General features: G+C 32.1%; 1 protein-coding gene across 2 annotated transcripts in view; it reads left to right on the top strand.

Annotated features, from left to right (window-relative positions):
- LOC123708272 (nitric oxide synthase-like) overlaps nucleotides 1-23298 on the top strand; it is a 39016-nt gene that overhangs the window by 11665 nt on the left and 4053 nt on the right. For both annotated transcript variants that reach the window (XM_045658917.1, XM_045658919.1), the window contains exons 2-18: nucleotides 7551-7687; nucleotides 8039-8201; nucleotides 9362-9453; nucleotides 10153-10294; nucleotides 12180-12319; nucleotides 12823-12997; nucleotides 13385-13566; nucleotides 14006-14120; nucleotides 15042-15269; nucleotides 15658-15762; nucleotides 16314-16387; nucleotides 17659-17807; nucleotides 18763-18992; nucleotides 19392-19637; nucleotides 20596-20749; nucleotides 22421-22590; nucleotides 23087-23297. In XM_045658917.1, coding sequence (XP_045514873.1) covers nucleotides 7551-7687; nucleotides 8039-8201; nucleotides 9362-9453; nucleotides 10153-10294; nucleotides 12180-12319; nucleotides 12823-12997; nucleotides 13385-13566; nucleotides 14006-14120; nucleotides 15042-15269; nucleotides 15658-15762; nucleotides 16314-16387; nucleotides 17659-17807; nucleotides 18763-18992; nucleotides 19392-19637; nucleotides 20596-20749; nucleotides 22421-22590; nucleotides 23087-23297 — 2713 coding nt within the window. The remainder of the gene's footprint in view (nucleotides 1-7550; nucleotides 7688-8038; nucleotides 8202-9361; nucleotides 9454-10152; nucleotides 10295-12179; nucleotides 12320-12822; nucleotides 12998-13384; nucleotides 13567-14005; nucleotides 14121-15041; nucleotides 15270-15657; nucleotides 15763-16313; nucleotides 16388-17658; nucleotides 17808-18762; nucleotides 18993-19391; nucleotides 19638-20595; nucleotides 20750-22420; nucleotides 22591-23086; nucleotide 23298) is intronic.

The raw sequence follows: 23298 nt of genomic DNA, 5'->3' as shown, positions 1-23298 counted from the left end.
GTATTATAAATACTGTATTGGAAGTATTTTTTTAGACATTTTATAGTAAACAACTCTATCTAACAAAGAAAATTTTTCTTCGTTATAGGAATTTATTTTAAATATATGACGAACACTGTTTTCGTTTAAAGTTTCTAATCGGCTTATGTTTTGTCGGCGGCTACATAAATACGTGAACAGATTTATTTAAAGATAGCCTATCTTACTCGCGTAATATTATTTTGCTTCAGTAGTTTTTCAGTTAATCGATTGCATTACAAAAAAGTTTTCATTTTATAAATATAGACATTAAAAACTTCTTGCAGGTAAAGGGAAGCCTATATTAAATCGTAGTCAATATTTCAGAGGATTGGAAAGTAAAGCTTACAATAGAAAGCTCATTATTCAACAACTTGAAGCTCTGTGTCAAAGTATAACCCTGAAATAGGGTTTACTGAGTTTAATCATTATTTATGTAGAACTTAGGGTTTGAGACTTAACCCACAGTTCTCAAAGTCTAAATGGTAATTGACTTTATTAAAAACAAGATAATTTCACGATTTATTTTACACTCATATTACATAATGCACATATTACAGAATCTATACCGAAAATATTTAAACATAATTTTTGGTCTACTGGGCTAAAGGAATGCTAGTAATAAGTGTATCAGGCCATCTTAGGGCAGCTTGGTTTAAATTTCCGGATGCGACATGAGACAGACCTCTATAGTTTAATTGATTAAACAAGTATGTGATCGGTCTGTTTAAGCTACAAAACAAACTACACGGGATCTTTTTTACTCATACTTAGCTTTAAGTATCGATACATAATACGCCATCGTACACAGGTGCCTTTCCTCATAAAAACTCTGCTAAGCGAGAACACGATTTTCCTATTAATAGTGCTATTAGGATGTTGTGTTATCATATGTGACAATATTTATTCAGATTTGTTTGCTATTGATATCAATGCGATATCGGCGTCACAAAGGCCTTGTGTGGGAATTAAACGAGGCAATATACTGAGAATGCGTTGTAGATTTAAACCATTAATATTCCGGTATTTGTAGGTTAGATTTTGCAAATTTCAAACATTCAAATATAACTAGTCGACTTACATAGGTTAACGGACCCTTTTTTATTGCCTGTTGAGTGAACTGACAAAAGTTCTACTATTCGTCAGTGCCTAATATATGTAAGGCATATATATGTTTTGTAATTTTGTAAATGTTATTAAGGTTTTTTTTCTTATTTAATTTCCTTGTTTATTCTGTGTATTATTTTTTATTAGATTTGCATTCTGCTTTAGGGTATCTGGTTAAGACAAAATTATGTTTCTTGTAAATAAATAAAACTTTAACGGGTCTTCTAATTTAATACTTTTTTTAGCTAACTCGATGTCCCGAGTGCTTTAAACAAAAGACTACTACAGATCAAACCTCTTGCTCATAAAATTATTTTTTATATCTTGGTGTGATTTGGTTATAGTTTATATCAGGATTTTTTTATAAATAAAAGAGTTGAAATAGAGTAGAAAGATTGAACTATAGTACTGTTTTAGTTGCAAGTCTTAAACATACACATGAAAGTTATATAATTAATACATATATGTTGTTCGAGCCAAGGTTGTACATTTTGCTCCCCGAGAGTATAGCCAAGCGCAGACACTTTTTTCGACGGTAATATTGCATTCATTCCTTACATAGCAATTAACATTTCATTATTTCGCTTATATTCTATTGTTGTACGCGAGTGGTTAATATAAAGTAAAACTAAAAACGTGAAAAAGTAGAATTATAAATCTATCTGTCGGTATTAGACTTAAGATCCCTCAATAAAAGCGAACCAATTCTTAAAAGGCTGGCAACGCACCCACAAGCCCACTAATATTAAGAGTGTCCATGGGCATCACTTAACATCAGGTGAGCATCCTGCCCGTCGGTGACCTGTTCTATGTAAAACAAAGTATGCTAAAAGAATTAGGATAGACAATTACTTGCATTCAATACAGTCAAAATCTGTTATCATCAAAGGGTCTATTTATATTTGGTCGTAAAAAAAGATAGTCGTAGCAGCCGATGACATTCCCATTAAGAACCTAAAACATAGAATTTAGCCGGGACCTTTGATTTTGGTCAGTATAACCGGTATGTTGTTCTAAACGATGTCGTAGTGAACGGAGTTTAATGCATTTTATTCTTCTAGCGTAATCTAATCGTTCTATATAAAACTTTTTTATTACAACAGAATTCTATCTGGCAATATATAAAAAATGTATTTATATGTAAATAGATTGGACCAAATAGGCTTCGTCCCCAGAGACAGCATAAAATACTGATTTGATAGTTCTTGCCCTAAGGTACCTTGTAGCCTTATCTACTTTTATCTGCACCGCACCTCTTAAAATTCCACACAGTCAACACAGCTCCGCAGTAGCCACTTGGGAAATGAGACGGTAATTCTCAAATTGCATAGCATATTAGTATACTGTCCAGTAATCAATGGGGCACTTTTATTTAGTTATTAAGAAAAATTATATGTAAAAGTTAATCGACTATAATTTTTGTTTCAACCAATACATATTTCTGCGTCATAGGTAATTTTTTTCTTCCATTTCCAAGAAGCTTCCAAAAAATAAGTTTTTCTTTCTTCCAAGTTTGATTTTGTTCAATATCGAGTAGAGATATTTAATTTCAGAGCTGGTGCATTCCTTGCTTAACAAATAATTATCGAAATGCTAGTTGTATAAACGTACACTGACACAGGGTATACTTATATAATGTATTTTAAAATTATATGTATATATTTTAAATAATTATTACTTTGTTTATATTTTACATTATTTACACAATTTTACCTTTCGAGTGCTTTTCAGGAAACGAAAGGAGAGTTCTCGAGAGTTTTATTTAGACTTAAATTATTTTAAAACATTACGACATAATATTTTATTCATAAAAACGAAATCACTAGTTTTACATAATCAGTATTCAAGTAATATGTATTGTGCCTTATTAATAATTTCTCGTAAAAAAACTTTATTAGAAATAAAAAATAGGTAAAGCAACTATAAGTGTGTATATAATAACGTAATTTAGATCTAATCTAAGAGCTTTCAACGCATAATAGTAGTTTAATTGTCTTTAAATGACATGATCATTTGGCTTTTATGACTCATTACCATAAAGATTTAATTTTCATAGCATACGAGAATATGCTAATTGTGTGTTATAATAAAGTTATAGTTTTTTGAAGTGAAACTTCTTTAGGCGCATGAGGGTACCATTTTTACGGATGAAGCGTTTTTATCGAAGAAAAGGAAGAGACCGATTGAGACCGATTAAGAAAGAGTGAGAAAGGGAGATCGGGAAATACACGCTATTGGTTGATGTATTCGTTTAGTAGTTAATATTAGAACTTTAGATGGCAATTTCGTCGCATAACGTCTTGTGCAGTAAACGCAGATTGTTTACTTAGTTAAATTATCAGTAGCGCGTAAACAATGTATATACAGTGTAATATACATATTCAAATACATGGAGTGATCATATACTGGTAAATGATCATCTATTGGGGCTTCCATCTTAGTTATAATTAATTTACAAAGAAGTTTTACTTCTGTCATGTGTACTTTGTACGCATGCACTTTTTTATAGAACAGGTAAACGGGCAGGAGGCTTACCTGATGTTAAGTGATACCGCGGCCCAGACCCTCAATGTCAGCCTTTTAAGAATTGTTACGCTCATTTCTTTAAGGAAGTCGAAGTCCAATTTGTTCGAAAAGTAGTGATTATTCATTCCATTTGTTCAGATACTGCATTGACCTAGGCTTAGGCATTCCACTCTAGACCCTTGCTTTCGAGTCACGTCCCAACAGACCCGAATTATTTTTTTAAGAACCATGATCTCAACTCCATACGACATTCGGGTCCTAAACAATAAGAAAATGTTGCCCTCGTTTTTCGTGTTTAGCGAGAAACTCAGAAACCAACACAGCTCTTGAACTATGGCGCTAAAGAAATAATATAATGATTAAGCCACCCTACAGCAACTCAGTACACCAACTCTTTTGACAGCACAAACTGTACTCCCAATTAAATATTGCAACTGATACTTACATAAAGATAAGCACATGATTTTACAATCGAAATAATCAGTAATTGAAAGACAATTTGTGCACAAAAAAATTCAAGATTGTATCTTGATGATGTCTGATTCATTGCATCCGCCTTCGTCAACAATAGAAATATTTAGACGAAAGCTAGCGTATTTAATTGATTGTAATTTTGAGATTTTGCTCACATATGATTTAATTTCTAAGCGGGAACTGTGACTAATATGTCAAAATGTTCTAAGATACGGGTATCCGTTTAGCGCTTAGTATCTTAAAAGCCTTTTCTATATTCTATACAAAATATTGTTTTCATTCAGTGAATTTGTACTGTTATTTATAATGGCAAGGTTTGTAGGTTTTCCATTAGAAACCTATTGTTCACTTGACAAGTTAGACGAAATAGACCTTTTGAAAGTTTTTAAAAAGTTTCTTAGAGATTGAACGATGTTCTTAGATGTAGTAACAAATATCACGAAAGACACGTTCGTTACCTAACATTACGGTATAAATTACTATTTCATTAAATAAAAAAATAAACAATCAGGAACATGTAAAAAATAATTTTAAAAAGCGGCGGAGAATTTTCTTTTCCTACAATAAAGTTCACAAATCAACTATACAATAATTATGGCTAATAAGTAATATTATGTTGACTTAATTTTCAACGATACAAATGAATAGCTTAAACTAAGATAATGTTCATTAACAGTCTCGATCTATAATGCTTTGTCACTATGGTCGTGTATCCGAGTCATCGCACTTGCACCTATATTCACTACGCTACGTTTATTACCTCAAAAGGTTTAGTCCTCTTTAGGCATCTTATTCCTGTTTAAGTGAGCTAAGGCAAACCGGTTCGGCGTATTTAGATCCTGTATTGGTCAAAATAAATCGTTTCGTTTAACAAACTTCATAATCTTTGTCTCGTACTATTTTCTCCTTACGATATGTATGTGTAGAACATATATACAACGAAACCACAGATAATAGTGTAAAAAAAGACTACGAGATTGAAATGTATCTGTAGGTAATTTATATTTGTATTGTATCTGTTGCTTGCACAACTAATGTTACTTATAGTACTTGACTTGTCTGTGTTTGTTGATACGACAAATATTTTAAGTTCTCTTAAATGCACTTTACTTGGCTCAATACACATTTTTCGCTACTTTCACAATCAAACAGCGTTTCCCCTTTTTTCTAATTATGCAATTTTTTAAATTTATATTCCTTGAATAGTGCAAACCATATAAATAATATTGTTAGACATATAAGAAAGAAATACGACAATTAACAAGAGTCCAGACAATTCTTGTAAGTAAAGGAAGTATATTTTTTTTATTTAAGGTTATTCTTTGAACCATCGTTCTTTTTTTCGCAATATTTTGAAATTTATGTACCTTGAATAGTACAAAAACACAGGTAACTTCTGTCATTAGAAAGATAAAAAAGAAATATTATTATTAACCAAAGTGCAAGCAACTCTCATAAGAAAAGAATGTTTTAATTTACCATTAATTTTATTATATGAACCTTCATTATTTTTCTGCAATCTTTTTATTTTAAATACCTTGAAAAGTACAAAATCACGGGTAACTTATATCATTAGAAAGATAAAAAAGAAATATTATTATTAACAAAAGTGCAAGTAACTCTTGTAAGAAAAGAATGTATTAATTTACTATTAATATTAAACTCTTAATGTTATTCTTTGGACGGAGGTATATTACTAATTTTGAGGTTTGGAGAATTATTCAATTGTTCAAATATTGCTAGTTACACGACGTACACACAACAAAGTTATATAACTTCTCCATTAATGTATACAACATAAGCCTCTTTTCAGCTCTTTTCAAACATTTTTTTTAAATTTCTTTATTTAACATAATAATATAATATAGTCATAATATGTTACATTAGAAAACCGCTGCGGTTTATATTAATGTAACCTTAGCAGTCTTGTTTAGGAACGCGACAATTGCATATAAAAGTAGTTTTTTTTTTAAATTTACTATTTATGTTGATTAACGATATTCAACAGAGTGCCGAACGAATTCGATGATACGTTAGTTAAATAATGCATTATAGAGCTTAGTCCTGGGCGACAAGACATTTTATTAATTATCTAAAACGATATACTTAAAATAAAATTAATAAGTTTCATGTTGCGTATGTATGTTGTCATGTATATTGCGACTAAGCAACTTATGATTTTATTATAATTTCGAAGATTATTATGATTTGCTTATTTAGGTCAGTGTATTGAAAACTTTTGGTAAATATTTCTCAAATTCATCTAAAATAATTTCTATCAACAAAATCTAGCTCAAAAGCATTCCGTAGGTTGCAAAAGCTATCTCAAATCTCAGAGGTGCCGTGTATTAATCTGAGCTAGAAAATGCTGAAATTCCACTTTGTTTTATAAAATTTCCTTATACTGTAAAAGCGGTGTTCCTTTAAAAAAATTAAAACTGTTAGTCATACATACATATATATATATATATATATATATATATATATATATAAATTCGTGGACTTAAATTTACAAATGTGTATCTAAATCGTGCCAACATTGCGTGTGGCCCACCCGACTACTGCCTTTTTGTCTGTATGTTATTGTCTTTTCTTTTTCGTTAATCCGTTTGGATATTTCGTGTAGTAGTTGTCTAGCGGATATTGTTTAAGTCTTTGTAAAAAATATGAACGATGTAACGTTTAACACATTACAAAAACCGAAATTAAAGATACTTCAAATTAATCAATAAATTTTTATATAAATATGTTTATAATATAAACTATTAAAATTTTTATTTTTGAAAACAAAATTTAAATTTAAATAAAGTTAAAATTAATTTCTCTATAACAATCCATACTTTAATTGATAGTTTCAAATTAGATTAATATGTTTTAGCAATTTATACTTTGTTAAATTTTATCTGGTATCACAGATTACAAAAGATATTCTGTGTAATCATACCAAAAACAATAGAAGCCAGAAGCGAAAACTATGTTTCTGAATACGATCCTTATCCTTATCACTGCCAGTTCTCAAATCAGGGCGTAGAACGGAAGAGAAGGATGGGCAATAAACTCTCCACCACTTTTTTTAATCGCCATGTTTTTTTTAACATAACGTTTGTAAGGAGCTGCAACCATTACATCATGTTCACGTGACATCTTTAGTAATTAATAATAATAAAATAAATTAAAAACAAAGATTTGTCCTCTATCAGCAGGAGGCATTACATTCTCGTGGGAACAACACGCAAATAAGTAGTCAAAATAACTACACGAATTTAAGTACGACCACTCACCACAAGTAGCAAGTTGTTAACTATATTACAGGAATAGTAAAACTAGTAATAAATAGTAAAACTAAAACCAATTATATAAGTGTATACTATATTTACACAGCCAAAAACTTTATTTTTAACGAAAAAAATATTATCTTTTCACAGAACACAAAATGTTCCGAGAAAGTTTGTCAAAGCAGTATCATGGACATCCCGGGCCGTGGAAATACACTCAGACAACCAGAAGAGGTTATCAAAGATGCAACCTTATTTATCAGAGAGTATTTTTCATCAATACGACGGTAAGTGTAATTTGACTGATTTAATCTTAACATGTTCTATACCTACGGGTTAATGAGGGTTTTTCATTCCTTTTCATTTCCAATAGAAGTGAGAAAGAATCACCCGAGAATCGTTGGCGTGAGTCCTAAGCTTCTGGATTTGATTTCAACGATACTATATATATATATCCTATGATAACACGTTATCAGGCTTCTGAATATCACAATTACAGGCTATTTGTCTCATCATACGATGTTTTGGTCACCTTACGAGTATAATACTTGCTTGTTGAAAGTAACACAATGCACAGTGGGGACTCAAATACACAACTTTGTATATATGTCGTGATAAAATTATTTTTATTGATATAGAGAGAACACAGATGCTCACATGAAAAGACTACAAGAGGTTGAAAAAGAGATAAATGCTAGAGGGACATATCAATTGAAGACGCCAGAGTTGGTGTTCGGGGCGAAGTTAGCCTGGAGGAATGCTGCTAGATGCATTGGGAGAATACAATGGAAAAAGTTACAGGTAAAATTTCTTTGTAGATGACTTTAAGTGATATTTTTTATCCGCCGCTTTGTCAACGCACATTCATAAATGTAGGATTAGCGGAATACCAGGCTTTAACAATTCTAATGAAAGTAATTTGTGGCAGTACATACAACAGGTTTGATTCCGGGTGAAATAAGTTTTTCTCCTGCGTGAGTCTGGTGACTTGGAGGGCCTTTCGCGTGTAATTATTAATACCCCAATAACGAAACGAAACACTCCTAGGTAAATTTATTAAAACTGAGAATCTTGTAACAATTATAATTTACATAATTTCAAAATTTTGAAAGTTTGTCTTCATCAACTTGTGCGGTGTACCACCCTTTAAAACTTTTAACAAGCCTAATCTAAAATTAACTTCATAACGAGCAAAACAAAACGTTTGAACATATCACTTTAGTAAAACAAAATCGCAGACGATTTAAAGAAAAACATTTTCCTTGAAAATACTTTTATTTAATTGCCAGGGAAATGTGGCGTACACTATACTGTTTTAAAATCAATAGCTAAAAATATTATTTTAACAAACAAATCATATCATTTATACTAAACAACTTTATAGTAAACAAAATCTTTATAAGTGTTGTATATTGAAGAAAATTATATGCCATCGAAAATATAACTCATAATTGTTTTACCGTTCTACCGTAAAAAGTTGTGAGATCCAAGTCAATTTATTCAGTCCCTACTTTAGGGACTTTCTCTCTTATGTTATTACGCGATTAACTAACCTGACAACTTCTTATAGTGACCATATCAATATAACTACTTACTTTTATTTTATTTTATTAAAGTATTCTTTCAGCTACTCATTAAACAATATTCAAAAATTACGTCTACATTCAAGGGATTCAATACCAAAGTACTTATATGTTTGAATTAAATATATATAATTAATTCATGCAGTTTTATCGATAAAGAAGATATAGGGGGTCTTTTGGAGGGGCGGGTTGCTCGACTTGGCGGGCGCACTGTCGTGCCGCCAGATTACCATGTCTACGGGCCCGTAAACGCGGACAAATTAATGCACATCTGAGGCACAAACACAACGTTCACCCCTAAGCAAATTTCAATTAATTTATAATGTATTAATAATATATTTTTCTTAAAAAAATCATTTTATCTGAAACATTTTACAGATATTCGACTGTAGAGAGGTGACCACAACAAGTGGGATGTTCGAGGCGCTTTGTAATCATATAAAATATGCAACGAATAAGGGAAATATAAGGTAATAACTCTATTTGTGGGCTACGCATTTGTATGCTGATTTATTGTCACGCAATTTATCATAACGAGGTGAGAATGATGGGGATACGTTATCCTTTTACGAACATTGTAATAAAAAAATTGGTGAGATACTGTTACTGTTTTCATTCAAACGTAAAAATGAAAACCAGTAGATACTGTCATGGCCGCAGATTTTTATATCTGTTTTGTGATATTTTTTTGAGTCATGATAAATTTGCGGTACGAGAATGATTTCATTACCACATAGAAAACATAATTTATTGCCGCACAGCCAATATTTGTACGCGCGATCACATAAACAATCTAGTACTTAATTAGATATTTATTTTTATTGTAATCATAAATATCTGTAAAAACAGGTTTGTGAATTACACTCTTCGTCCATAAAAATTTAATCAGTTGTAGGTGTTGGGCTCTGGCTCATCTCTCCTACAGTTCTTTTCAATGCTTTCTCCCTAAAATTATCATTCAAATAATATGACTATGTAGATGTAAATAAGGCATCGCTTCGTAAAATTTTGTTTAATGTATACTTAATTTTTTCTAGAGGAAAGATGTTTGTTTATAGTGTATAAACTCAAACTACTGGAGGGATATCTCACATCAGATACCTGCATTATCCCTGAGTGATATAATTACTGTAAAGATATAAAAAAATAATTAAGTTAATATTTGTCAGGTCTGCAATAACCATATTTCCTCAAAGGACAGAAGGCAATCATGACTACAGAATATGGAACCCACAGCTCATCACGTACGCTGGATATATTGAGCCAGACGGCTCAGTGCTGGGTGACCCAGCGAGAGTTGAGTTTACAGAGGTAAAAAGCTACAACGTATTTAATTTGTAACCTTATTCCATTTAATATAAGACCCTAATCGACGAGACTTTCCTAATTTTATATTAATATCCAATCCTAAATATTTAATTTAAGACAACTGTCATTTCACGTTTTTGTGAAGTCATTGTATAGATATGACAGAGTATGAGAGATTAGGGCAAAGGGAACGATAAAAACAATTCATGGGAAAAGAGGGTAGGATAAAGTGGACGGAGTAGTAGAACTAGACACAGTAAGAAGTAAGGACGTCATGGAAAACCAGGAGCAATCCTGCCGTCAAAAATTAGTGTGTTGGAATCAGCCGTTTAATTTCGAAATTAGAGTAACGGCTCAATCAAACTCAAGTCCGCAATGTTTAATGGGTTCTCGCTGTTGGCCTTAAGGGCCTTTATAGATCAGCTCGGGCTGTTGGCGAGCGTAGCTCGGCCGGAATGGGCGTTTTTCCGCAACTAGCGCAAAGGCGTCCTGAGATTCACACCTCGTTGCAGGGTGCAACGGCCCAAGCCGAGGTGTGGTCAATCGCCTGACCGGTAGTACAAAAGCTGCCTATGAAGTTTATATTAATAATTATGACTGTGTAGTCACTACTATTAATTTTATGCAATGTTGCTACATTGACAATTTAGATAAAGGTTGTGAACTAATTTGACTTTGATGTTATTAAATAATATTGACAAGGGCAGCTGACACTAACGTGATTGCTTCGACATTAATAATGATGACTATGTATTTACGTTTTTAATCTATGAGCTCTGTGACATATTATGACAATGACAGCTGACAGTAATGTTCTGATATACCTACTACATTGGATTTAGTAGATATTAGCGCGTACCTTCTGTTGTAATCGGTTGAAAAAAAACCTCCTCTGAGTAAACATTTTATTTGCCATCGGACACCACACAACATAATACTAATATACTTAAGGACAAATATTAAACATGTGAAGGTCGTTTTCATCGTATCCTCTATGTGTATTTATGTCTCTTAGTTAGCTAGTTTTTATACTGAAACTCAACAACAATACAATCATAGTAACATTACAAAACGAAATAAATTTTACGCGTTTTTCACGTCCATCACGTTTTTGAACGCAGATATATATCTATATATATTATTTACGAAACATGTTTTCTTAGCTATAATTTTAAGTAATTATTCAAATTATTATTTGGTACTATAATTTAATAGTTAATAAAAATCTAACGAAGATATCTTTTACAACTCAATGGCAGTTGAATTGACGGAAAATCCTTGATGGTCAATTATTTATTGCCTTGGTAACAGGAAGGCGAAGACAATTGTATAATCTAATGATTGAATGATAATAAAAACGAAAGTTCTAAGAAGTATTATCGTTCATTTTCCTGCATTGTGTTTATAATAATTATTATTGCTTGCTCAACACAAGTTCTTACAAGAAAAATCTGAATACGGTGAAAGATATTCTTTTCCCCTCGATCTACTCCCCTGTCATTGTGTCCTGGGACTTTATCATCTATTATATTTACACTAAAAATATACATAAATTAAAATCATTTCATTCGTCTCGCGTCAGACATCGTCGCCAGACACGTCCTGGCTACGTCGGTAATATTATTTGCTTTGGATGAGGACTTTAAGCTGTGCATCTCATGATACTCCATCATCAGCCTATAAGAGTTATAGAATAGAGAGTGAGGCGATGTCTGTGCACATACTCGTGTCCTATATGTCCTACGTAAATGGATTGTATCAGTTGTGGCCGAATCGGCCAAGATAATTGTATAATGCAACTTCCTTAGTACCGCCGAAAAAATAACCCCAAGTTCATGTATTCTATAGGGTAAAATCGTTGTGTCTGATTTGGATTTTTTATGTGTAGGTCTGCATAAAACTAGGATGGAAACCACCTCGAACCGCATGGGATATATTACCTTTGGTTCTCTCAGCTGATGGCAAAGATCCTGAATACTTCGATATTCCTCGTGAAATAATTATGGAAGTGCATATGGAACATCCTCAGTAAGTCGTTATGCTATACTATCAGCGCGCACAACACAAACATACACTAAGGAACAATATTTGCACTAACTACATTCTATAAACATGAAATATTGTTAGAGTATTTAAGATGCGATTAAAAATAACTGAGATTTTCTTCCTAGTTTTTATCACCTGCTCTACGCCCTTGATTTGGGAACTGGATTTTAATAGATCTTTGTCTTTTTTAATATTGACGTTTATATATATAAAGTGAAGTGAAAATATGAAGATATTTTTTATTGATTTTATATTTTCATTGATTCACATTCAATATGTCAAAAAATGTTAATTTTACCAATCTTTGAAAGTCGAGATAAAAGTTTTTGTATTACGTACATATTATATTGTTTTCGTGAGTTCTCGGAAAGCAATTATGTTACATTTTTACTTACAATAAAGGATAGAAAAAGTTTCAATAGGGTTAAATTTTCTTTAATTTTTACACTTATAAATAATATATTAATGATTTTACCTTATTTTAGGTATGACTGGTTCAAAGACCTGGGTCTGCGCTGGTTCGCCTTGCCAGCAGTTTCCAATATGAGCCTAGACTGTGGTGGCTTAGAGTTTACCGCCACAGCCTTCAATGGCTGGTATATGGGTACTGAAATAGGTTGCCGGAATCTTTGCGACGTAAATCGACTTAACATAATTGAGGTAAAGAAGTGTATTCCTACAACGAAACAAAATATAGTAAATCATTATTACGTCTAAGTAGTACTTTTTTACTATCTACTATCGTAGTCTCACAATTCTTTTAAATTCTGCTACGGTAAAGAGTCCTGTAAGATAAAATCTTAGTTAAGACTCAGGAAGTTATAAAAGCGTACTCTCTTACTCATAAAATCAAAATCCATAGTTTAAATTACCGTCTCTCTTTAAATCATAGCGTGAACACAATTTGACAGAAAGAGACAAATGATTTAGATATTTTTATTTTAGAAAGTTCGTTTTACTTTACTTATCAGTATCGAAAAAAGGCTAATTTTAATATTTGATGCAATACGTTATAAGCCAGCTAAATCGCCATACGTTTTCTTTCAGTCCGTTGCACTGAAAATGGGCTTAGACACAAGCTCCTACGTTTCTCTGTGGAAGGACAAAGCCTTAGTTGAGGTGAACATAGCTGTATTACACAGTTTTCACCGAGACAATACCTCTATAGTAGACCACCACTCTGCATCAGATCAGTTTATAAAGCATTTGGACAATGAAAACAAGAGCAGGTAACTTATAAACGGTAATGGATATCTTTTCTAGATACGGTACACATGATGACCTAAGACCTCACGCAATACATATTTGTATTTGTATCTCTGTTCTCTCTGTGGTATTGGAGGCGAATGCTCGGAATTTCCTGGACAGCTAAGGAAATAAATTAGTACATTACGTATACAAGTAAAAAATCATCATTCGACACTTTATTACCAACGCATCCTATTTTGGGACTTGTAACACGCAGAGATCCATAAAGCCTAGAAAAACTCATCGTGAATGGCAGAGTAGAGGACACCAGACCTCGAGGCCGATCCCCTACTCCCTGTACCGATTAAGTAAAGGCCATTTCGGGTCCTACCATCATCAGGTCGAGAGGCTTGCCGAAGATATGGAAGTCACACGACCTTCAGAAATGAAGAGTGCGACTGAAAGAAATCTCTGTTCTAGGGGTGGCTGTCCATCAGATTGGATATGGATTGTGCCACCGATGTCTTCCTCGCTGACATCAGTATTTCATCAAGAGATGGCTTTGTATCATATCAGGCCTTCGTATGACTATCAAGTAAGATAATTAAGATATTTGCTGAAAAAACTTTCGTGGTCAATTTTGTTTCCAATTAATGATGTAAGTGACGTACATTCTAATTTGTTTTAACGACATCCAAGGGACTACTCATATTTAGTCGTAGAAACCGATAGTCGTAACAGCCCATGACGTTGTTAACAAGTACCTAATACATAAAATTCAGACCTTTTATTTTGTTCAATATAACCGGTTTGTTTTTCTAAACGATGTCGTCGTTTTGACTAGTTGTCAAATTAAATGTGATTTATATCACAGAAGTGATCTAAAATTATACTATTTTTGTGAATTCGAGTGAATAAGAACTTTGTACATATCATTTTCTTACAGTAATCATTACTTAAATCAATCAATACAAATATAATATAGTTATTTTATACGTTTTAGTGCAATATCGATGTTTTTTTATTAAATTGGAATTTATAATTAATCGCTATTTAGTATACACCTCTATATCAAAATTAATATCCTTAAAATTAGTTTAATTATGTAACAATATATGAGCGTAATTTAAATTGTTGGTCATATTAATAGAGAACACATTTGCAATGAAATTTTTAACCCTTGCAAACCAGCTGTATTCATGTGTAAGCAACTTTAATTTTAACATTTAGAATAACAATAAGTGATGCTACCTACAAACTAAGTCTTGACATCAGATTGCATTCGTTTCTTTGATCATTTTTTTGTATATATAGACAAGTTTCTTTCTGATTATACATGTACATAAAATGAAAATCCCATTGATTGGTGCACAGCTCTGATTTGAGTGCACTAGTTTTTTTAGACTTTAAAAGTTAGTCGCTGACCTAAAATATTAGAAAATTTGCTAAAAATAGTATCCTAAATAAAACATAAATATTTTAACAAAGATTATAAGGATTACCGCATTGTCTTCAGGAGCCCGCTTGGAAGACTCACCAGTGGGCCAACTCTGACGGTAACAAGCCTCGAAGGAAGTTTCACTTCAAGCAAATTGCGCGAGCTGTCAAGTTTACTTCGAAACTATTCAGTCAGGCTCTGTCTAAGCGTATCAAAGCAACTATTCTGTATGCGACGGAAACAGGAAAATCTGAACAATATGCTAAGGAGTTAGGAACTATATTTGGATACGCGTTCAACGCTCAGGCAAGTTTGTATGAACACTATTGTTCATTATAACCATTTAGATACATACGCTTCTTCAAGATAAATGCAGGTAAATGGTTAACTTTTAAATTACACATTGCTCACGTGTGTGATATAATTGAGTACGTTTACTCAAATGATTATTATTCTTGTAAGAAAATAGTGATCAAGGAAATTAGTAACTATATCAAAGTTATTTGAAAATATAATATAACTTTTCAATTGGTCAAGTCAAATATATTTTGATATTTACCGCACCAAACTTTCTAAAGATTATCCACAATTCAGGGAATTCAGGTTCAACGATAAGTCATCTTAGAATCAATGAGATCAATTGATAAAACCAAACAAACTTTATCCAAAGTTCTCAAATAGATTCTTTGAACAGGTCCAATGTATGGCAGATTACGATATGTTTTCGATAGAGCACGAAACACTCCTTCTCATCGTAACTTCAACTTTCGGCAATGGCGAGCCACCTGCGAACGGCGTTGTAAGTACTCATAAACTTCTGTTTCTATACATAGAACTTAAAAGCATGTTTGCTTTGAATTTCAAGAGAAATAAACTTTTCTTTTAGTCTTTAACTTAAGATTGTAGCAATAAATGAATGGTGTATACAAATATATAGCCAGTATCACCTTTATTGATCGTTATATTATTTTAAAAAGATAATGGACTTACATAAGCCTTCTCATATAGCAATACTGTCTTATGGTAAACAATATTTTGCACTATTTTCTGGTTGCGAGATAGTTTACAAAGTAGTGCGGACAATTGTAATTTATTAAAGCTAGCTAAATAATACCAAGGCTTTATAAACTATACTTAGGACTCAACAAAGAGTAGTCCAAAATATTTCGCAAAACTATTTATATTTGTTTGAACTTTGCTAACTCCAGCTCATATTTGTGTTTATAAGTAAAATATGAGTAATATACTTTGAACTAAAACATAACTAGTTAGCACATTCATTAAGGCATTTTGCAGTTTCTAGAAATGCAATTTTGCTTTGGTTCATACTAATTACATGGCCTTTCCCAGGCTTTTGCTGAACATCTATTTCAAATGCTGTATAATGAGAAGAAGAATCAAAATGAGCAGTTAGACAGCGCAGGGTGAGTTAATCTTTAAAAGTGCAGGCTTGTAAATGTGTTATTTCTGATGATTTCTGATCTGTTAAATTAGAATATCCTTGGAACAGTCTTTAATCGTGTTTAATGTGAACCCGTTCGCAGATATTGAAAATATGCTGCCGTTGTATGCCTGTTTTCGTAGCAATATCAAATGAAGTAATAATCTAGTTTACACTAATGAGTAATTTAAGTGATGTCTTGAGAAGTCAGTAGAAGTTTTGTTCTTAACACTTTATTTGTTGTATATTTGATTTACTAAAACTTAAAATATTAATTATCTAAACGATTCGACTTGAACTAGAAGGAAAAGATGTTCTGAAAGCTTTAAATTTTTTTATATGTCATTTGCATTGCTTTCATAAAGTTAAAATTTCGAAAAATAATATGCTATTTCACAATAAATATAAGTTAATTTCGGCGTATATCATATACAAAAAGCAGAGGCTAGTATAATTACACAATATTCATATTGTCAAGAGAATCTAGAGGTTCACGAATATTTAGTTAAAGAAAATTTATTCGTAAACGGAATCCAAGATTCAATAAGCTATGTAAGAATGACATTTATTAAATTGTATTTGTCGTTTTATCTTTTCACTTAACTTTTAGTAGAATTAGCGTAAAATATGACTTTGGTCAAACTAGACACGGGTCTCAACTTATTTTATTTTCGTTTATATTGAATAAGTATTAAATTCTTAGATTCTTCTGTTAAGATTTCGGTCCATGAAACATCGTAATTAATTGAAAAGATGGATTAACAGTTTGCTACGAAATTGTACCAATTTCGGGATATTTTACTTTCATATTTTTGAAGTTATACATATTTTGGCGCGTTAGGGGAAAAAAATTAGAGTAATTTTTACAATGCGCGCATACACCGTCACAAAAGACCGACACCCAGAAGTTAGCATAGTCAACATTTTAAAATATTTTTTTTCCATTTCTTCAATTATGTAGAAATAAGTTTTTGTGATATTAAAATAAACGTTATATAACTAGATAATACGTTTTAAAAGAACTTTAAGTACCTTTTTTCTATTGTTAGTGTCGATTTTTCTACAAACGTTGGAATAAAGCGAAAGATAAAAAAAATTAAAAGATTTCTATCTTGTTACGCCAAAGAATTATAACTTCAAACGCATGTACATAAGTTCACACACATGTTTTTTTTTTGTAAGTACAACTAACAATAGGATAGTCTTAAAATTATAATTCGATTTCTCTTTGTAAAGTTAAACTGTCTTGTTTAGTTACAAAACCCCAACGCCAAAATCCTTAATGAGGGCAAACAGTGTGATGACACCACGCAATGAATACAAGAGGCAGTTATCTCGATTGGAGTCCAGTCGAAGTAATAATGAATACAAGCGATCACTGACTCGGCTGGAATCTAATAAAAGTAAGCTCGACAGACACGTACACAATATTAACGTAAATTAGATATACAAATGGAGTTTCCTTTAAGAAATAAATTTTAAAAGTATTGTTTGCATCTGCGAACATATTCAAGGCTGGCGTAATGGAAATATTTTGATTCAATAAGACAATTGGGTCATCTGTTTGTATGATAATTTTTTGTGTAATTTACTCATAATGAACAAAATTATAAAGAAATTGGCAATCAGCTTATATCATACCTTACTTTTGCCAGTTAAAACAGACTTACATGTTATAAGTCACAGTAAAATAGAAATATTGCATATTTATCTTATCGTTTATCGTTATTGTTTTGGCTTCTGCTTATATGCACATACTGCCACACACTCACTCATACAGTTGAGAACAAAGGGTTGCCAAATCTTACACATTGTAATGCATACTTATAATGAATAAACACATTTTTGTATTTGCAATATATTAAATTATTACATACAAATAAATAAATAAAATCAATGGCGCTACAACCTTTTTAGGTCTGGGGCCTTAGGTTTCTGTATCTGTTTCATGATCATTTGTAAATCGAATAGGCAAGTAGGTGATCAGCCTTCTGTGCCTGACACACGCCGTCCACTTTTTTGGATCTAAGGCAAGCCGGTTTCCTCACGATGCTTTTCTTCACCGTTTGAGCTTATGTTAAATTCGCACATAGAATGAAAATCCATTGGTGCACAGCCGGGGATCGAACCTACGACCTCAGAGACGAGAGTCGCACGCTATAGCCACTAGGCCAACACTGCTCCGTTACATACAAATAGTCGTAGTAGAAGTCGTATATTATTTGCGATTTGAGAATACTGTGCAGAGGGTTAACAATTGAGCTTTAAAGTTTGAATGCTAATTTAAGAAAACTTTTTTATATGGTGATTAGGTTATTAAGAAGTTATAGCCATGATGATAATGATTGAATTCTACAGGTAGTCTTGGGGGAACGTCAACAGCAGAACACATAGGACCATTAAGTAACGTATGCTATGCAGTTTTTGCGCTAGGTTCTAGCGTGTATCCGAAATTCTGTTTTTTTGGTAAAACAGTTGACAGAGTTCTAGAAGATCTTGGGGGTGAGAGGCTGTTAGACATAAATTGTGGCGATGAGATGTATGGGCAGGAACAACAATTCAAAACCTGGTCGTCAAATATTTTTCATGTAAGTAGTGAAGTAGTACATTATTGTTACTCTTTAGTTAAGGATACATTTTATATACAGATGTTTATAAAAACTATACATTTTGATAGTTTATGGATAAACTAACGTCTTCTTAGGCCCGTAAACTAGAACGTCACTGAAACTTCAATCTCCTTTTAAGATCTGTCAAATTTTGTTCTTATTGAACTTTGACTTATGTGATAGTGCTCAAGTGGAGATTGTTTGAGATTTGGATTAGTAAACCTATAAAAAAAACCCGCACAAATAAAGAAATATATCACAAATTCATTTATTTGTAAAAATCATACATGTATTTTTACATTTATTTTCAGTTAAAAAAAAACCTATAAAGCAATAATTTATAATTAACACACATTATTTATACTGACATAATTTCAGATTGCGTGCGAGACGTTTTGTTTAGAAGAAAATGATACTGTTAAAAATGCACAAAAATCCTTCGGAGCGATCCCAATCACCAAAGACACAGTAAGGTTTAGTAATGTTGATAAAGGTGTGCCAATCATATCAGCACTGGAACAGAGTTATAAGAAGACACTGATATCCTGTAGAGTACAGGAAAATAAGCCTTTAGGAGACTACTCATCAGATCGAGCCACTATATTTGTAGATATGAAAGTTGATGTAAGTATTTTAATATTTCAAATATTATAAGGAAAAGGTTTCATGCGATATGCGGCATGTTATTTTTTATATAACCAAAGACTAAGTATACCTCATTATTTTTGCACTCTTATAACTCAAGTCATATGCTTTTGTCTTTGTCTGTCATATTATGTTTTTGCTGCGATGAAAAGGGTTCTTTTGATATGTTCTTTATCAATAATGAAGTTAGTTGTTACGTATAGGCTGTTTCAGTGTCTAAAAAGAATACCTAATCCATGTTTGGAAAAGATTGTATTGTAACAAAAGACAAAACATTATTACATTTAAAAAGCTTGCACGGTTTGTTTTTATTGCGCGTATATATCTCAACACCTGGCGCTCCACAACACAGCTCTGTAACTTACAATAGCGACGTTTTTATATCCAAGTTCGATATAGTTCTATTATAGCCCTACCGCTGATTTCACAACCTTTGTTTTTTATTCTAAGTGGCGTTCGTGTTTTGGATAAGCTTATAAGCTAAACATAAAGACGCAAGAAAGAAGTGGCTATTTGATACCTTCTTCGTTCCTTGCATCTTTGAAGCTAGTTATATGGACGAAAGTTCTTAATTTGAAATCGTTACAATACATGTTTTTTAATTGCTATAAATTGTACAGTGAGTTTTTTTCTATCGATGTGGCAACCGTAGGAATGAATTTTTAGACAGTAGGAACTGAGAGCACTTTTTAATTCCACGCATCACCTCTTTGTAGAACTAGCTGCTTATTTGTTATTTCAAACCGATACGACTTAGAAGCCTTCAAGAAAAAAGCTCCGTTCCCGAGAAGTGATCAGCACTTTATTCAAAGGGATCCTGCTCGTTTGTCTCAACAAATGTATATCGAAATATCTGCCGCGTTTTTCAAGTGCTAAATTAGATGCCCTGGTATGTTTCAATAAATAAGTCATGTCTTCATTGGAGTTGTATTTTTAGGTTGAGTTAAAATATGAACCAGGAGATCACATAGGAATAATGGCTTGTAATAGAGAGGAAATTGTAAACACTATATTATTAAGACTGAAAGAAAGTGATGCGTTTGAAAAACCACTACAACTTCAGGTGATGAAGGAAACCCTCACTCCCATGGGTATGAACAAGTTTATATTTTGTTTACTTACTCCAAAAGAGTTATTTGTATTTTATTTTTGTATGTTTATATTATTTACGTTTGGGTCGTCTGGAAGAAATATGGTTAGGGCACTAACACCGATTTACGGTCGTCAATTATTTTTTCCTGTTTTGTGTTATAATAAAGTATTATGTTAAGAAGTTCAGAAACGCAAACAACGAAAAACCCATTAGGGCAAATTCAGGTTTCACGATCCTGCCACTAGCCTAGCATTATAAAGTATATTTTAATTAGGTCTAATTTCTATATATGCATAGTGAAGATTTGTTCAAAACAGTTAGCATGAACAACCTAACAGCCTCACTAAAAGCTTTACTTATAAAGACTAATAAAGTTTGAATATATATACGAAGCAATTTTATTACTTATACTAATAATATACATGTGAATATTGTATAACTTTTTTGTACTAAACAAACAACATGGCTAGGTCCGGCAATCTGAGTTAGGTCATGATTATATATATTTGTGCAATTACTTAAACAAAAACAGAAGTCAACAGATTGACTTAGATTAGAACAGGTTTATAAGCAAAGTTAATGACTACATTCTCATCAAAATAAATACTAATGAAATTTAAAAAATGTGTGCATGTGCTAGTGTACACACGTAAACAGTGAAACTTCTTTATGACCTTTTTTTTCAAAAAAATATCTACTATGTGCAACTTTACAGAAATTGGTTAAATAAAGTTAAATTAGATAGTGTTTAACAAAAGGCTTTTATTGTCATAGACATCAATACAAATAATAAAATGAAAAAATTACAGATTATTATAAAATTATAACAGAATTTCATTAATTGCAATAGAATTATTACTATCAGTTTTATCGTTATTATATATAATTTTGTTACTAATGGCTTCGATCTCTTTGAATCAAAGATGGTAGGGGCAAGATAAAACATGGCGCGTAACGGAAAAATGTGACGGTATTTTTTTTCCAACGCCGATAAAGAAGTTACACTTCAACAATATATTTATTATGGCTTATTACAATGTATATATTTACGGCTTATATGCCTATATCTAGAGAAAAACGCATAGACCGCCAAAAAATCAATAGGACAGGTGACACGGCTACCGCTGAACACCGTGCTACTTTACTGCTACTCACCAATATGTACGGCTTGGCGGGAGACGTAAAGCCAACTAGATCTAGCTTATATAATAAAGTCCTTTTCTAAGAAAGACGACAAGAACGAGGGTAGCGTCACGGCCATCTATCACGTAAATGAAAGGCTAAAAGTTTATACTCATTACTCATACTTAATAATTCATTTTGGTGTACAACACCTGTTTAAGAATGTTAATTTCTATGCAGTCTTTACAGTCTATTTCAAAAACCGTTTGACTAATAAAATCTATTGCAAATTTTAGTCTCTTCAATTTTTACTTTAAATGCCAACATCATTGGAGCTATATTAATCGAGATAATCGAAAAATGTTTGTGGCTTTAATTAACTAGCGACACAACTGATTTCATTAGGTTGATACAACTTTTAGTACGCCTACAAATGTATAGTTTATTATCTCTCACTCCGAGAGACCATAAAAATAACCAGCCTCCTATGATTATTTATAAAAAATAAAACACTGAAAAATTTAATATATTTTTACATTTTCTTAAGGTGCCATTAAAACATGGGAGAAACATGAACGCTTACCAGCGGTCTCAGTACGGGATTTATTTACCAGATTCCTAGACATAACAACACCTCCGTCCACCAAAGTTTTGAAGTACTTGGCGAGTGTGTGTAGCGATAAAAGTGATGCAGAATGTCTGACAGAATTAATCGAGGTAAATAGTAGGAAATCGGCGAAGATTACAAAATATGAGGGTTTAATAATTCCAGCAACCAATTTATGGAGTTTCTGAGCAATTTCTGTGTATGACTTCTATTCTACCTTTGGGAAATTTAGTCTACTTATGCAGTGATATAAATGAACGTAAGGAATTTTGGCCTTCAATTATGTATCAACAAATATACCTAAAAAACTGGAAAAATACTCAAAATTAATTATTATATAAATTTCCTACTTATTAGTAGCGATTTTATTATACTTTTTCCCGCAGGTCGTATAGTTAATCTTAATATTTATTTACGTGTGTATCAAAGCTTATGAAAAAAAAATCACACTCTCTGATTATAACACGTTTAGTAAATACTTTCTTATTTGATATTCGTCAATCAGGTATGAAAAGACAACTTTTTGTAAACCTGATTGAATTCCATTAAGTGATAATCACCAAATAATAAACTATTAAAATCTTTTTTCTTGTCATTATTTTACAGGACTCAAACAAGTATGACGACTGGAGATATCATTTCTATCCCAATCTAGCTGAAGTACTACAGCAAATACCATCATGTCGTCCTCAGGCGTCTTTGATAGCCGCATTGCTGCCTCCGCTTCAGCCAAGATTTTATTCTATCTCATCCTCGCCGTTGGCACACCCAAATAGGATACACGTAACTGTCGCCGTGGTCATATATAAAACACAAAG

The sequence above is a fragment of the Pieris brassicae genome, chromosome 4 (assembly GCF_905147105.1).
Source record: "Pieris brassicae chromosome 4, ilPieBrab1.1, whole genome shotgun sequence".
NCBI lineage: Eukaryota > Metazoa > Arthropoda > Insecta > Lepidoptera > Pieridae > Pieris > Pieris brassicae.
Note: the sequence above shows the minus strand (reverse complement) of the source record. Positions and strands in the feature narration are given on the sequence as shown.